The sequence below is a fragment of the Lycium barbarum genome, chromosome 8 (genome assembly GCF_019175385.1).
Source record: "Lycium barbarum isolate Lr01 chromosome 8, ASM1917538v2, whole genome shotgun sequence".
NCBI lineage: Eukaryota > Viridiplantae > Streptophyta > Magnoliopsida > Solanales > Solanaceae > Lycium > Lycium barbarum.
The window spans coordinates 96519579-96537462 of record NC_083344.1 but is presented as its reverse complement, the minus strand read 5'-3'; the positions used below and the strand labels follow the sequence as shown (position 1 = coordinate 96537462).

General features: G+C 36.0%; 3 protein-coding genes and 1 long non-coding RNA gene across 4 annotated transcripts; 3 read left to right on the top strand and 1 right to left on the bottom strand.

Annotated features, from left to right (window-relative positions):
- Positions 1 to 259: 259 nt before the first annotated feature.
- LOC132606367 (uncharacterized) lies at positions 260 to 4695 on the bottom strand. The gene is made up of 3 exons (XM_060319826.1): positions 4502 to 4695; positions 1614 to 1673; positions 260 to 1397 (listed from the first exon to the last, which is right to left on the bottom strand). Exon 3 carries the CDS (start codon positions 1222 to 1224, stop codon positions 721 to 723), a length of 504 nt encoding a protein of 167 aa, XP_060175809.1. The 5' UTR covers positions 1225 to 1397; positions 1614 to 1673; positions 4502 to 4695; the 3' UTR covers positions 260 to 720.
- Positions 4696 to 7706: 3011 nt separating this feature from the next.
- On the top strand, positions 7707 to 12004 carry LOC132605155 (uncharacterized). The gene is made up of 3 exons (XR_009569064.1): positions 7707 to 8629; positions 9400 to 9450; positions 10765 to 12004. It is a non-coding gene; the product is annotated as an uncharacterized LOC132605155 (long non-coding RNA).
- Positions 12005 to 13642: 1638 nt separating this feature from the next.
- Positions 13643 to 15390, top strand: LOC132607986 (uncharacterized). The gene is made up of 2 exons (XM_060322070.1): positions 13643 to 14951; positions 15023 to 15390. The coding sequence occupies exons 1-2, from the start codon at positions 13643 to 13645 to the stop codon at positions 15388 to 15390; spliced, it is 1677 nt and encodes a 558-aa protein (XP_060178053.1).
- A 118-nt stretch (positions 15391 to 15508) lies between these two features.
- LOC132607985 (uncharacterized) lies at positions 15509 to 16400 on the top strand. Its single transcript, XM_060322069.1, has 2 exons — positions 15509 to 15859; positions 16392 to 16400. Exons 1-2 carry the CDS (start codon positions 15509 to 15511, stop codon positions 16398 to 16400), a joined length of 360 nt encoding a protein of 119 aa, XP_060178052.1.
- Positions 16401 to 17884: the final 1484 nt, after the last annotated feature.

Genomic DNA, 17884 nt, shown 5'->3' with positions numbered 1-17884 from the left:
GCATGAGATGAGATGAATATAGCAGAAAATCTAAGTCTCTTCCAACAAGTATTTGGCTAGCCTCATTACATAGAAATATTCATCTTAGACATCTCTTCCAACAAGTATTTGGCCAGCCTCATTACATGAAACTTTTGTGAAGTTCAGCACCTGTACTAATATTTTCTAGTTAATTAACTAAATGCATAACCAGTAGAAATAAACCAACACCTGTATGAATAAAGTGAAGTTCAGCATCTGTAGGAACAAAGTGAAGAAATACATATAAATGCCTCATGGAAATCTTTTCATAAAATTTCACTTCTTTACACCATAGCTGAATACAAAAAGCAAAAAAAGACTAATACACCATAACTGTTTCTTTTCCAGCTTCAAAACAACACCAGCAGTGAGCCAAAAAAAAAATCATTCCTACTAAACTGCTGATGACTTGCTAGCAAAAACCATAGCTAATACATGACTTCCAATTAAAACTTACAGTACTTGCTAGCAAAAATCAAATACAATCATGACTTCCAATTAAAACTTCTTTGCACCATAGCATAGAAAACGTAGTTGAATACAAAAAGCAAAAAAAATAAAATACACCAACTGTGCCTTCATCTTACTTACAGTTAGCAAAAAAAAAAAAAAAAAAAAAAGGAGATCATTCCTACTAAACTAGATCAGCGAGATTATGTGCCTTCATCTTACTTACAAGCCAAACTATTAGTGATGCATTCATTTATTTTTGCTTCTACCTTGCTGCTTTTTACCTTTACCGCGCTGCTTTTTAATCCTACCGTGCTGATCAAGAAAGTGACTCCCGGTCGCACAACGCTTACGAATAATTTTACGCTTCTGCCTCATTGATGGTTCACCATCCACTTCATCGTTGGAATCATCCAACTCATTACCTTGTATCTCAATATTGCAGTCCTGCCCATCATCTCTATTAGTGGCCTCAGGGATATCGATGGACATTTGCACAGGCGATGAGTTAAAAACAGGACCATTCTCAACAAATATATTCTCAAAAGACGAAAGACTTGGATCTCTTGAATATTGTGGAGTTTGTGGCGTCATGTATGGCACAATTTGAGTAGTTGTTGGTTGATACGTCATAGCTGATGCCTGAGTGAATTCGTGAGTGTCGCCTCTTGAAGTGGAACTAATATTACAATTTGTTGTTGATGGATCATCTTCCGGGACTGCTTGGGCATCTTCCTGATGCATTTCATCCATTTCGATAGACACTTGACCTCTCTTAATAGCACGTTCCCTCCTACCAGCAACACCACCTTTTCCTCGCCTACGAACAGAGGGACGTATATGGTCAACATGTACTCCATCTTTTTTATAATCGGCTTGTAAATGAATTTTATCAGCCTCGTGCACATATGTCAAGCACTTTTCACCTTCACTCCGCACCATTGCACGAAACATATAAAAGTCCTCAAATAATGGCTGATCACCGAGTGATTTTGCTTTATCATAGAATTGGAATTTTTGCAATCCTAATGTTTAATTTGATCTTAAAGCACAAACGTCAATTTACTATAACATAGAATAAAAAGAACAAACATTGTGCATTATAACTAAACATATAGGACAGAAAAAAATCGAGAAGTTACCCCTATCAGTCAGAGTACTTTCTTGCTTTTTTTGCTTGAGGAAATTTGAGTTTGAAAATCCTGCGAAAGCCAAAGTGGCTGACCATTATATTGCAGTCAAATAAACAAATAACCAGTACTGTTATATATTAAAACTCTGAAATTTACCATCCCCATTCCCAAGAAAGAAATCAAAACCTCATTAACAAAATAACCAAAATTCTTCAACATAAAGCTCTGAACTAATGGAAAAGGGAAAAAAAAAAGTGAATGGTGTGGTTATGGGAGTGGCACTGAGGCACTACAAATAGTGTTGTACAAAGAAGCACCTATAGATATAAGGGATATGTGGCACATTCAATTATTGTCTTCTTCAAATTTATTTTTGTCTAATACAAATAATATGAATAAATTTTTAAAAAGTTTTTCAATAGAACTTTGTTTCTAGATCTAAGAAAAACACTGTGAAGTGTTTATGTTTGTACACATTACAGCGATGCTTCCCTTTTTAGTGTTTTGATATTGAATTTCATTTTATCAATCTGATTTACAACATTTGGTGGGCAAGAAATGAAGTTGTGTGACAAATGAAACTAATACCAAGCATGGTCTGTGCAAGTATCCATCACGAGCTGTATATAAGATAGACGAGCAAGCAGAGGAGGAAGGAATGCAAAAGAGGTAGACAGTGGATAGATAATCTGTATCAACATGCATAGCTTAGGGTATACTTATTTGTTTACATATGGTCTAAGACATAGGAATGCCTCAGTCTTATCAAGTGATTGTTCTAATGAATATGCCCACAGTTAATGTAATCAAATGATTGTTCTAATGAATATGCCCATAGTTGAAAACTAATACTACTTCCATTATTTATGACTTCCTGCTATTGAAAAACTCTACTTTTACAATTTCCCTCTACAAGGAGAAAAACTAATATAAATTAAATCTAGTTTAAATTCTTCTAACTGTGATTTGGTATGTTGACATCTAAACACTTCAATTTCTTTTTGCAAGAGGTCATGTTTAGTGGATGCATAGTAAAATGATTGTCTCATAAGTTTGCAAACATGTAATTGAAAATTTTAGAAGGCAAGTATTTGGAAACAAAAATTAGAGCAGTCGTATACTCCTTATTCCACTTTCCAAGGATTTCCATGGAGAAACTAATAAGTAAAATTTAATTTTCAGATTTATATTCATTTAGCCTTTATTGTTTGGGGTTCTCTTAACATGGCATGTTCTCTGAGAATGTCTTCAACCACTGCTTTTGGAACTATAACATGAGAGGGGGGGGGGTGTGGAGGCTAACACTATCCAAATAAGAGATGATAATCACTTGACAAAACGTCTATCCAAGTCACACATCAGGTGTCTGCCTATAGAATAAACTAAATGAGTGCAAATGATATAGCACACTAAGAACAAATGCTCAATATGATAGCATGGGAGAAACCTCTCAATGAAAAAAAAGTGAGGGATTCTCGAAGAAGTATTAACAGAATAGACAACTTTTTCAACTTTTGGTTTGAAAAATCAGTTGGGAAGACATGATATCAAAGCCAAGTGAATCACTAGCTTTTCTTTTTTGTTTTTTACAAGCGATTTTTTTTAGAGTGCTTACCACTTGAGCAACCCCTTCTTGTCATCAAGTGAATTACTGGTATTTAGATGTAGAATATAGTAATAGAGAGGCGTTAAAAAGCGCCACCTCTTACTATAGAACACTTTAATATAGAGAAGAAAGTTGAAATATTTGACAAAAGTACATTACTATGCGAAGGAGCGTAAGAAACCAAAATAAGTTAAATCTTATACCATTCCATTACAAAGGAAGTACCATAATAGAGCTACTGAACCAAAAACTGAAAAGACATTTTCAGTCCATTCATAAATTTGAATAAATTTCGGAAAAATAAACCTATTTTTCGTTTTTTTTCAATATAATTTTTTCTAACTCACTAATCAAGGTGGACGATTGAGGTAATATGATTTTGTTCAGAAAGATGCATCAAGGTCAACAAAAATAGCACAGAAAATCAGCTTGTCGCATAAGCCAAATAAATGTACAAGTAATCTAGTTATTATGCAACATAGTTTGCAAAATCGTGCATGACTTTGTAAGAACAAATGAACGATGCAAACAACTCATAATGATTACTATGTGATCCCAATGCCTAAATACCTTTAGCTTCAAATCATCCCCCTCTCAACTGAAAATTGGCACTCCATTGTTCTCTCCTTTTGTATTATAAATCTCACCTTTACAACTCATAATCCTCATAAGAACCTCCAACATTAAATCATAAAAATAATATATTTAATCACATATATACACTAAACAAAAGTAAACGATGAATATAACAATAATGAGACCAAATTACCTTGCTGAATAAAGTAAGCCAACAATAGTAGAAACGGTCTCGAAAAATTCGGAGGTCAAAGTCAAGTGTTTCAAATGCGGTAAATTTAGTCCCACCACTTATTTCAAGCCATACCATCACATGAAACACATAAAGCAACTCAACAAAAAATTAGGACAGATTAAATCTGAAAGTAAAGTTTGAAACACAAGTATGCTGAGAAAATACTGATAAGGAAAATGTTATACTTTTTGTTTTCATAAATTCCCTTATTCCTCTAATTTTTTGAATGATCTAAGTGTTTCGATCTTGCTAAGAAAAGCCACCACCATAAAGCTAAGCAAACAAATAAAAAGAGGAAGAACAAAAGAACCCACACGAAAATCGGATGAAGCAGCACACAATAGCTCAGAAGTACAATGGAAAAGAAGCCGAGAAACATTGAAGAGAGAGCTCAGCAAAATACTGACAACAACAATGAATTTAAGCCATAAAATTGATAAATTAGAAGAAAATTAGGGTAAAAAATTAATATAAACTTACCAAAATGCAACACCCAGATGAGAAAGCAAAGATCCGCCCTTGAAAATTTGGAACAGAAGAGAAAAGAATTGATTCTTCTAGAACTACCAATCGAGCAAGAGAAATAGTACGGAAAAGAAGCACACCTGAAAGGAGAACGTTCTAGGTGCGTGGAGAATTTGTGAGAAAATACGGAGCTATATAAATTCTGTACACGTCGTTATTTTAAATGAAGAGACCACTAATAGTCGTGATCTTAGGATACGTAATAGGACTAAATCGTTACTGTCAGTAACGACTTTTATTTTAACGCCGTCCACTTATTAGCTGTTTTTCCCGTTAGAATTTTTGAATAAAATAATGCCTAATACGTTACTCAGGAATACGTTTATGCTAGTTCTGTAAAAAAAATTAAAAACGTATTATTTTGATGAATTAGTTTAAATAATAGCTTATTTTGGTCAAAAATTCCTAATTTTAAAACTATTGTTGAAGATAGTTGGCTTAATAGAAATCTAACAGATGCTACTAAACTTTTCACCATCCGAGCCTCTGCATGGAATTCTTCTACTTTTGGTAACAGTTTCCACCAAAACGACGACTAATAGCTAGAATAGGTGGTATTCAACAGTCTCCATCTTATACTCATAGTAATTTCCTCCAAAACCTTGAAAAGGATCTTGTTGCTGAATATAATAATATCCTTAAGGCAGAGGAAGATTTTTGGCAAATTAGGTCCCGTATAAACTGGCTTAACGGTGGAGATGCGAACACGAAATTTTACCATCTATCAGTTATTAATAGAAGACAGGATAACTGGGTCACTGATCCAGATCAAATTAAAAACCATATGGTTTCCTTCTATGGTGATAGTTTTACAACTTCCCACCAAAATAGTCACTTAAGGGACACTATTTGCTCTCCTACTAGTTCCCATATTTTTGACCTTTCACCTCTAGATAAACCCTTACATGATCAAGAAGTGATTCAAGCTATTTTTTTCCTTCCAGCCCTTTAAAGCTCCGGGCCTATTCATCCTTCCTTTTACCAAAAACATTGGTCTATTGTTGGGGATTCAGTATAAAAATTTTGTCATGACATTTTTGCCTCCCAACAGATTCCAACACACCTAAATCATACATTGCTTTGCCTAATCCCAAAATTCAAAAATGCCAATCACCTTAGGAATTTTAGGCCAATAGGATTGGGTAATTCCATTTATAAGGTCATAACCAAAATTATTGCCAACTGTATTAATCCCTTTCTGGATGCATAATTGGCCCCGACCAATCCAGTTTTTTAAAAGGATGGCGAGCTTGCGATAATGCTATTCTAGTGCAAGAGCTTTTAAATCATAATAGGAATAGTAAAAGCATGCATGGGAACCTTATACTAAAGATTGACCTGGAAAAAGCATTTGACCGTATAGAATGATCCTTTGTTTACCGCATCCTCCTGTTTTCAAATTTCCACCCAAAATTACTAGGCTCATTATGCATTGTATTGGTTCTAGTAATATTGTTGTTCTTGTTAATGGTACCAGAACCATTTATTTTTCTCCCTCTCGAGGTATACGTCAAGGAGACCCAATGTCGCTCTATATTTTTATTTATGTATGGAAATGCTATCCACTTATATCAGTTGCCAAGTCAACATTCTCAATTGGGATCCCATCATTCTTAGCTGAAATGGTCCACCCTTCTCTCATCTTTTCTTCGCAGATGACTTGACCTTGGTAGCAAAGGCCACACCCAAATCAATTTACACTATTCATCATGTATTGTCGACCTTCTGCCAACTATCAGGGCAAAAGATTAATCCTACAAGTCCAAGGTTATCTTCGCTAGCAACTGTGACAATAAAGTTCGAAATCTTGTACTTCATTTATTGAATATCACCAGTACCGATCACTTTGGACGATATCTAGGATTCCCTATCCTTAATAGAAAACCCAAACCATCAGACTTTCAATTCATCCTGGATAATATGAAGAATAGGTTGGCAAATTGGAAAATTAATTTCCTTAGTCCTGCTGACAGACTTACTCTAATTAAGTCTACTCTAAATGCTATTCCGGCTCATGCTATGGAATATTTTCTTCTTCCAAAAAAAAAAATTGCAAGTGCATTAGCAAGATTCAACGAGATTTTTTATGGGGAACAACTCAGCAAAAAAGAAAGCTCCACTACGTTAATGGGATACCGTTACGCTTCCTAAAACTAAAGGTGGATTGAATCTCTGTAAAACCCATAACAAAAATCTCTCCCTCCTAGCTAGTTTAGCATGGCGCTTTTATACAAATAGAAAGACTCTTTGGGCCCGCACTCTCATTAAAAAATATGGTATGAAAACTTCCTTGACTTCTACCTCCTTTATCTGGAACAATATTCTTAAAGGTGGTAGTGTGTGCTCTCAAGCAGTAGCTTGGCTCCCAAGGAAAGGGGACTCCATTAATCTTTGGAACCTTATTGGATACCTACGTCCCCTCCTCTTAAACTGATTTTTATGGCCCCCTTTAACGCAATGAATCCATGCTATCCCTCTCTCATTTTTGGACTGATACTACATGGAACTGTAACGCCCTTCATTTGATATCCCTAACCAGTTAAAGCTTGCAGCCTCTACCATTTCCCTACAAATGCGAGAGGAAGATACCCCTTACTGGTCTGCTGAATCAAGTGGAGTATTTACTACTAAATTTGTGCTCAAATTACTCACCCACACTGATGTTGCCACGTACTCCTTCAATTGGATAAGGTTGCTCCGAACCCTACCAAAGATAAAATTCTTCCTTTGGCTTGTCTCCCACAACAGACTCCCCACGAAATCCTACCTCCACCATAAAGGATCAACAACTGATGCGACCTGTCCCTTATGCCCCTCCATTGAAGAGAGTATAACTCACATTCTATTAGACTGACGAATTGTTAGGAAATTTGTTATATCCCGTACTTTATACGTTTGGATATTTCAAGAAAGTCGTGGTAAGTTAAGGCAATAGCGGAGCCAGAAATTTGGGGAAGGGTGTTCAAATATTAAACTATGCAATTTTAATTAGATTTGTTTATTTACAAAATTTAATAGGAAAAAAGAAAAAGTTACAGACAAAGACACTATTTGTTTTAAAAGGGCAAAAAATAATTGGGTATTCTTTTAGAAATAAAAAGTAGGGCCATCCATTTAAACTTTAAATACATTCACGCTCCTGAAACATGTGACTTGAATATAAAAAATGGGCAACATTTTTAAAAGACAACACAGAGAGTCGAACCTGGGCGGAGCAGAGAGCAAGGCTTTCAGAACAGCCTTGACCGCTGAGATAACTTGCTCACTTGTGTCAAGGGTGTTCAAATTATTTTATATCATTGTATAATACTGAATTTAACCTACACGCATCGTGTAATTTTCCGGCGAAGGGTGTTCACCTGAACACCCTTAGGTGGCTGTAGCTCCGCCCCTGAGTTAAGGGGATGACCATTCTCCAAATTTATTTTAATGTACAAGTTGGTTATGAATATCATTTATGAACATTATTAGTATGGAAATGTCGAGAAGAGACTAAGGGTAAAAAGAGAAATTCACAAAAAGGGGCCATGGAAATAATGTGGAAGGCTAGGGGCAAAATGGTAATATTAAAGAAAGTCGAGGGGCGAAACGGGAATTTTACACAAGGTTCATGAAGGTTCCAAAAAGGGCATATTGGCCATGTGATGGAAATATAAGGGCCAAAGTGCACATGGCAAGACTAGGAGTCATCTTTTATTTTTAAGGAAATTTCAAGAAAAAGAAAGAAAGATCTAGAGAAAAGAAGAAGGAAGGAGGGGCATGTGCCCCTCACATGCTTGTAGAGCTATATATATATGTGGTCATCTTTTAATCAAAGAGAGTGGAAGAGAAAGAAAGAACAAGCAAAACAAAAAAAAAAAAAAAAAAAAAAAAAAAAAAAAAAAAAAAGGAGAAGAGAAGGGGGAGAATTCGGCCAACTCCCCAAAAATTTGGGTCCATGGAATTGGCCAAGAAAAATTATTTTCTTCCACTTTTCCTACCTAATGGAAGGTCCTCTACAACATGAAGTAAGTGTTGAAGCAAGAAGAACACTCCTTGGTGTCATGTACCAACCCTAAACAAAGTGGGAAGTTGAAGGAAAAGGTAAGGTTTCATCTTCTTTTGTATGTTGTGGATGGTTTGTATATGTTGTAGTATAGAAAATGGATGAAAAACATGGAATACATGCATATGGTAGAAGCCGTGTGGTGTATGTGGTGGTTGATTATGTATGTATCATGTTGGTTGTTGTTATGTCAAGAAATGAATGAAAATTTATGGAAGTGTGCATGTTAAGGTTGGTCGTGTGTTGTGTTGTGTGTTGTATTGTCTAAGTTGGTCGTGTGGGTGTTGTGTTGCATGGAAAGAAAGAATGAATTAATTTTACTTAGTCTTGTGTTGTGTTGGAATATGTAAAGAAGTGGTTGTGGCCGAATGGTAGGTGTTTTGGTATGTTATGGTAAATTGATGTTATTTGACATTTTAGTTGTTGTCATTATGGATTATGTGATGTAGAATGAAGGGTGTTGCTGAATTTAACGTATATGAATAATAATGAAATGTATGGTTGGTGTTGAATTTGAAGGTTTCGGATAATGTAGTATGTTGATTGGATCGTTTTGAATATCATATGAATTGATTTGAATTGAATTGAATTGAATGTTGGAGAATTGCTAGAATGGTTGCTAGTATTGTTGTTGGTTTGGCCGGGTTGAATTCCCGAATTGTTGTTGGTTAAAATTGGCTAAGTTGAAGTTTTGGAGATGGTGTAGTTATAGGGGAAGTGCTGCCGAAATTTCGGTAGACATATGTTGCCTTAAGATTCCACTTCTAAATGATCTAATTAAGTTTTGGTAAACATGACCAATTTGTAGATTTTGGCGGATTTGGAACGTGAATTTGGAGTCGCATAAGAAGTAGAAAAGGTATGTAAGGCTTTACCCTTCCTTCTTTGGCATGTCTTAGATGTAATAGGACTGGATACGGGCCTCGGGGACGATCCTATCCCTAGAAATCCGAAATTGAATTTGGCCCTTTTTCATTCAATAAGATTGAGTTCAAAATGTTATCAAATGTCGGGAAACTGCCTAAACAACTAGAAATTGCACCAATGAGATCTGACTACCCTAAAACCCTAACAAGTGACGTCATGAAGTGTAATGTACATAAATTTGGTACGCCGCCTCATTTGACCCGAGGTGGGCCCATTGTCCCCGGATTTTCCTTATTGTTCCGTTTGATCTATACTGAAGCAGAATCCAAAGAAAACTTTTGATCCTTATTCCGTTCATCGAATGACAAGTACTGTAACTATGCTAACGAGGATATTTCTATGATGACAATGATAATGATGATGTTAAGAAAGGGAATATGCCTATGATAAGTACGATAAGAATGATTCCATGACTAAGAGTCTTGAGCTAAGAATTTAATGAGAATGTGAAAGTGTTATACTAGTTCTTGAACCTCAATTCTATTCCTTAGCTATGACACTAGTTTCTAAAACACTTCAAAGCATATGAGTTGGCGGTTATAATGCCCATGATTTCATTCTATGCTCTCTCTTAAGGCTATTTTCCGTTGGTAGTCTCACCTTAAAATACTCGTTCCTTCAAGGTGAGACAAAGCGCCCATGATTATTCCATAATGTAATCGGAGGTCACCGACCTTATGTCACTCCGATGGACACATGACTTTCTTTGGGCTCTCATGCATGCCAATTGTATGACACATGTATATGAATGTGAATATGTATATGTATATGTATATGGGGAAAGGGGAAGGGCCACTGTTATATCACCACCTGATTCAGCTAGATTTCGTCCCGGACTCGGGATGTCCGGACGCGGGATATGGGAGAGCCGGATACGGCGTTTGTATATGTGATATATATATATATATATAATATGTTGGGACACTGTTGGGGAGGGGGGTGGGAGAGCCGATGTACTCAGCGTCTGTGAATGTAAATAAAGAACACCGTTTTCTGAAATGTTCTGTTTTCTGTATATGTAAAGAAGAAGCACCGTTTTTCTGAATAAGAAACTAAGCATGCATGGCATCCGCAGAAAGGCATTCATATGTACAGGTTACATCTGTCCCAGGATAATCTCCATATGTCTATTCCGTTATTATTCATACTGTATATTCCTTTATTATGTTACTATTCATGCCTTACATACTCAGTACATTACTCGTACTGACCCCTCTTCTTCGGGGGCTGCGTTCATGCCGCGCAGGTACACCAGATGAGCCACAGCTATCATAGAAGATGTTCCAGCGGAGTTGGCAGGCTCCACTTGTTCTGGAGTGCTGCCGAGTCAGAGTATCTGAGCTATGATGTTTGTTTGATGTTAGAGACTTTGCAGACAGAGTCGTATGTATTGGGTTGTCAGTCTGTAAGCGGCTCCAGCAGCCGATATGTTATTATGCTCATGTCACGAGTCTTATATGATGTCAGATTTTACTTATGAAAAAAAAAATATGCGGGAGAGCTTACTATGTATTTCTCTCTTAATTGATTCAAGAGTTTCTATATGTAACAAGAGTCAGCGGGTTCGCTCGGCTCCAGATATGGGGTCGGGTGCCCATCACACCCTAGTAAAGTCGGGGTGTGACAAAATTCTGGTTAGATTTAGGTCTTAACATGAATAATATTCTTAATACTCCAACTCATTGGTTACAAAATCTTCATGAGTTGCAAGCCCCGATCTCTATTGGTTACTTGACCTGGACAAAATTTTATCCTTTTGCGCTTTGGTATATTTGGCTTAATCGAAACCATAATGCTTTTAACCAGGACTCTTCTCCTAGCAACACAATTATTGTTATTATGAGAGCCACTGAATACAAGCATCCCATCAAAAAAGAGATCCACATCACTTGGCATCCCCTTTCTACTGGCTATACAAAACTTAACATTGATGATGTTTTTTCAAAACATACAAATAAAGGAGGTATTGGTGGAATCTTGAGAGACTCGAATGGCAATTGGATTCTGGGTTACTATACACTTATGCATAGTCTTAACCCCATTATGGTTGAATAACAAGCCCAGCTACATGGCCTTCAACTAGCACTCGATAAAAATCTCTTTTCACTTGAAGTGGAGACTGACTCTGTCGAGGTAACGCAGTTCTTGGAAAAACCACAACCTATTTATCATATGCAGGTTGCTATTGAGGAGATTGGGGAGTCCAGTAGTACGACATAATTTCAGGCGAGGGAACAAGTTAGCAGACCTTTTGTCGAAGTTGGGCAGCAAGTTTGGAACACCTAATCAACTACAACTTTTGTTCACACCTTCATCAAGTGTCAATGCCATCCTGGTAGCGGATAAAGCAGAAGTAGCCTCTACTAAATTAGTATCTTTAAATGTGTGTAATAGTTTAGCTAAATTGGGAAACCATAACACTCTAGCTATTTGTGATAGCAATTATGTACCTACTATGTCTGCTGTAACTGTTTAGTATTAATAAAATGTCCGTTTAACCAAAAAAAAAAAAAAACGAATACTAACAAAATAGCGAATAGTATTTTTTTTCTGATCGGATTTATCGATTAAAGCAAATTTTGCATACCCTCACGTGTATCCCAAACACAAACATTATTTACATTATCCTTAAAGGAGCCATCTAACAGTAGAAGAGCTAGAGTAACATTACTTTCAGAACCAAGGTCTAAATCCTAAATTAAATGAATTTTTCTCAATTGCCTAAATTCAAGTGATAGAGTTATCTTACACATGCTTATAGTAGTTATGTTAATCAATATATGGGTTTGTCGACATGGAAAAAAAATGATTCAAACAATATAATTGAACTTTTTTTTTTTTTTGTGAGATATATTTCAAGAGAAAAGACTTTTGTAGATCACTTTTTGCATGAAAGACGTGTCATCTACGTTTGGTATAAGGAAAAATGAATTATTAGCTATAATCGTGCATTTTTCTTTTTCAAGTGAAATCTATACAAAACTCGGTTGGAACTCTTTTATTTTATTCAAATGAAAAAAATTTAGCCAAAATATTGGACTTTCTACAAAAAAATTTCTTTAGATGTGAATGGTCTAAGTGCTCTCATTTGTCTCATTGTTTATCTTGTAATCAGTCGATTCTTTAGCTAAAGCCAGGGGCGGATCTATTAAGGGTCGGGGGGAGGGGGGGTGCCACGCCACCCGCAAGCCTCACCCGAAACCCTGTGTATATATATGTGTATATACAGAAGCTATGTATAAATATTTAAAGTGGCACCCCACTACAAAGTAACCCGCTGGTGCCAGTGGACAGAGGCTTTGATTCCTGCCCTCTGGTCGCGCGATCGAGCCCCAGCGGCTGCATAATATTTTTTTTTTTAACCCTTGCTGTTGCTGCTCAACAGACAACAATGAGAAGTAGCAATCTTTGTTGACTTAATTTAATTTATTAATCTTTGACTTGTTTATTTCTTAAAGTTAAAAATAGAACCTTCCCTCTCTTCCTTCTCATTAAAAAAAAGACACAACCCTCTCTCTCTTCTCAATTCTCATCAAAGAAACAAACCCTCTCTTCTCAATTCTCATCAACTAAACAAACCCTCTTCATTGCTCCAAAGCCAAAATCCCATTCGGCTGCTTCCTCCATTGACCCATTGTAAGGATCTTTTCGTCTTTCTTTCTTGATTTCTTTTGAGCTTTTTTTCTTACTAAAATGTTTTTTTGTGTTAAAATTGTAATCTTGCTTGTGAGTTTTGTACATTTATATATAAAAGTTGTCATTTTGCTTGTGGGTTTTGTACATTTACGTATAAAAGTTGTAATCTTGATTATGAGTTTTGTACATTTATGTATAAAAGTTGTAATTTTTCTTGTGGGTGTGTACTGTTTTATAGAAAAGTTGTAATCTTGCTTGTGCTTTTTGTAGAGTTATGTATAAAAGTGTAATTTTGCTTGTGGGTATGTACATTTTTGTAAAGAAGTTGGCATATTGCTTTGTGTGTTTTTTGTTGGCTGCTTAAATTTGTGGTGCTTTATTTCAAATTGTGAGGTGAATTGAACTTTCATTTTGTAGGGAAGTGCTTTGATTCTTTGAAGATGGATAAATTTCTCACAAAATTTAATTGTTCTCAACCGAGTTCTAGTATGGATGCCAATCGTTCTCAACTTACAGATGTGCTCGATTTAGGATCGCTTGAAGCTGATCCAGGAGAAAGGATACCCATTGCTGAATATAACCCTCGAATTCGGGATGAAGTGAGGAGACATTATATTCAAACAGGACCTTGTCAACCTTTACTGAAAAAATTTCCTACAGCTCAAATAGGAAATAGAGGTCGTCAATTTGTTTCAAGTTGGTACAAAGGTCCACATTCTAATTGGTTGGAGTATAGCATGAAGAAAGATGCCACATATTGCCTATGTTGTTATTTGTTCAAAAATGAATTTGTACATGGAATTGCGGGTGAGTTTTATACGAAAAATGGTTTTAGGAGTTGGAATAGGGCTCTTGAAAGGTTCCGTTTGCATGTTGGTGAGGTTAATAGTGTCCATGATAAATGTTTCAAGAAGATGCTAGATTTGTCAAATCATCATCAATCAATTCAAGTTGTTCTTGAAAAGCATTCCGAGAAGGAAAAAAATGATTATCGAATGCGTTTGGAAGCCTCAATTGATGTGGCAAGACTTCTTTTGCACCATGGGTTGCCTTTTCGAGGTCATGATGAAAGTGAATCTTCAACAAATCAAGGATTCTTTCTAGGATTTTTGCGATGGCACGGGGATAAACATCCGGATGTGGGAAAAGTGATATTAGAAAATGCTCCACAAAATGATACTTTGACTTGTCCTATGATCCAAAAAGATATTGTCCACGCTTGTGCAAAAGAAACGGTGAAAGCTATAATTGGAGACTTGAATGGAGATTTCTTTGGTATATTAGTGGATGAGTCCAAAGATATCTCACACAAAGAACAAATGGCTCTTGTGTTGCGGTATGTTGATAAGAATGGTGAGGTGGTAGAACGATTTATTGGTCTAGTCCATGTTAGTGATACATCGGCATGCTCGTTAAAGAAAGAAATCTACTCTTTGCTTTCTAATCACTTACTAAGTCCGTCCAAAATATGTGGGCAAGGTTATGATGGAGCTAGTAATATGAGAGGAGAGATAAATGGTCTCAAAACTTTGATTATGAAAGATAGTCCATCGGCATATTACATTCATTGTTTTGCTCATCAATTGCAATTAACACTTGTAGTTATTGCTAAAAAACATGGGGATGTTGAAGACTTCTTTGATCATGTTACTAATGTGTTGAATGTTGTTGGAGGATCTTTTAAGCGTAGAGATTTGATTCGTCATCATCAAGCTGAAAAGTTGGAGCAGTTACTTGAATCAGGTAAAGTTCATACTGGACGAGGACTAAATCAAATGCGCGGACTTCAAAGACCAGGTGATACTCGTTGGGGATCACATTTCAAAACATTATATAACTTCATGTGCTTGAAGTGATTAAACATGAAGGTTCCACCTCAAGTGATAGAAATCAAGCAAAATATCTTTTGACTGAGATTAAAACATTCAAGTTTGTTTTTATGCTTCACTTGATGTTGAAAGTGTTGGCAATGTCAAATGACTTGAGCAAAATTTTACAAAAAAAGGATCAAGATATTATTAATGCCGTGGAGTTTCTTAACATTGCAAAAGAAAGATTGCAAGATATGAGGGAAACTGGATGGAGGCCTTTGTTGGATGATGTTTCCTCATTTTGTGATGCACAAGATATTTTGATTCCCAAGTTAGATGAGTCTTATTTTCCTGGAAAGTCAAAGCGTAAGTCTTCTGTGTTTGTTATTCACACCACTTGTGTATTGAAATCTTTTGTGCTGTGATTGATGTGCAACTTCAAGAGCTTAATGATCGCTTTGATGTAGCGAGTAGTGATTGCTTCTTGGGATGGGTAGCTTGAATCCTATCAATTCTTTTGCTAATTTTGATAAAGGTAGAATCATGACTTTAGCAAAGTGTTACCCAGATGAGTTTGATGAACTACAGATTCGAGATTTGAGTTACCAACTCGATACTTTCATATTTCATATGCGAAGTGGCAATCCCAAGTTCTCCAACTTGCAAGGAATTCGTGATTTGGCAAAAGCATTAGTTGAGACAAATCTTGTGGATACTTATTCACTTGTTTATTTACTTGTGAAATTAACTCTGATCTTACCTGTTGCTACCGCAACTGTGGAGAGAGCATTCTCATCCATGAAGCGGATCAAAAATGAAGTGCGAAATAGCATTGATGATCAATATTTGAATGATTGTTTAGTTTGTTACATAGAGCGTGATGTATTCACAAACGTAAGTAATGATGTCGTCATTGATCATTTTCAGAAGATGATACCTCGTCGAGGACAATTGTAAATGAATGATGGATATTTATGATATTAGTAATATTATTGAAAGTTTTATGCTTTTCTCTTCTGTATATTGCTATAAATAAATGTTTCATCGGAAAAGACGAATAACCCGAATCAAAGTTCGAAAAGACAAATAATCCGACCCGAAGCTCAAATTGATTGAATGACACATGGCACCCGGAAACTTCAAATCCTGGATCCGCCTCTGGCTAAAGCTAGCTCCTCTCTGACTAAACTCCAACTTATTAACTTTGATATAGCTAGCCCTTTTAGGTACATAAATGATGCCTAATTATACGGATCCATTTTTTTCAATTGTATATTTTTCTGGTCGAATTTACAAAAGCAAAGTGGGCTAGAGCTCCATTATTTTTAACCCACTAAAAGTATTTTAGGAAAAATAATTGAGTTCTAACTATTTTTTTCTTTACATGTAATGATTTCTTTTAACTATGTTATTTGTTCTTTTTCAGGTCAAATAAAAAAAATTGGTTGAAACTCCATTATTTTAGCTAAATAAAAAAATTGTAGCCTAAATAATAAAGTTTCGACCAATATTTCTCACCTCCTTGAACTGATGTCATTTTGTCACAACCCAGTTCTGATAGAGCATGATGGGCACCCGACCCATTACTTAGAGTCGAGCGAACCCGCTGGTTCTCGTTATATTCATAATCTCACTGGACTCTTAAATCACGAAATGAAATGCATGACGAAAGCTTTTCAAAAACATTCCTTTCGTCTTTCTCAAATCAAGTAAAATCTGTAATCATATGAAATTTGTAACATAATGCATAATGATGCATAGGCTTGCAGAGCCGCTTGCAAGACTGACATGCTATATACGTGACTGTGTCTGCAAAGTCTCTAACATAAATCAATATACCATAACATAAATACTCTGACTCGGCAACACTTCAGAAGGAAATGGAGCTCGCCAATCCGGCTGGAACATCTTCTAGCAATATCCTCTACTCATCTGTATACACCTGTGTGGCATGAAACGCAGCGTCCACCAGAAGGGACGTCAGTACGAATAATGTACTGAGTATGTAAGGCATGAATAACAACATAGCATAGATATGAAAAGTATCAATGGAATAAGAGAGATAACCTGTACATCTGAATGCCTCGTAGGCGGATGTCATGCATGCTTAGCTTTAAAAAAAAAACATTTTATACATATACATAGTACCATGCCCGGCCATTGAGGCTCGGTGTCATATATATAGTATCATGCCCGGCCAGTAAGGCTCGGTGTTATCATCATTAGCCCGCGTCCGGGGCAATATCATAACATGCTCACTGCAGTGGTGTGCACATCTACGTGCCATGCCCGTCCGACTATAGCGCGGCGCGGTGTGAGAAAATACATACATATATATATATAAAGCATGCATGAGAGCCAAATAAAAGCTATGAGTACATCGGAGTGACGTAAGGTTGGTAACCTCCGATTATATTATGGAATAATCATCGTCGCTTTGTCTCACCTTGAAGGAACAATTATTATAAGGTAAGACCAACAACAATGAATAAAAATAAGAAAGGTCAAAAGATAGCTCAATATTCTCATATCGTCATTGAAATCATAAACTTGGAACCTTTAAACATAAAATCGTTCTCATCATAGTCATCATAATAATATAAAGCTCATGTACATGGAAATCTCTATGAATAAAAATTATCTCATAATAACATGAAATCCGTATGCCTTGGAGCTTGGATAAATAAATCTCTCATAATCATCATCATGGTCATCATAAAAAAAAAAATCATCTTTAGCATCATGAACTTTAAAAGTCATGAACCTCTAACATTCTTGGAAATGAAATTTTTTATGGAATTCATACATAGTTTGGTAGGAAAAGAATCATGCTTTAGAAGCTCAATAACATCATAAGGATCACGAAATTCATGGACTTCTAGCATTTGCGGAACCAATGATATTATGGTACGACACAAA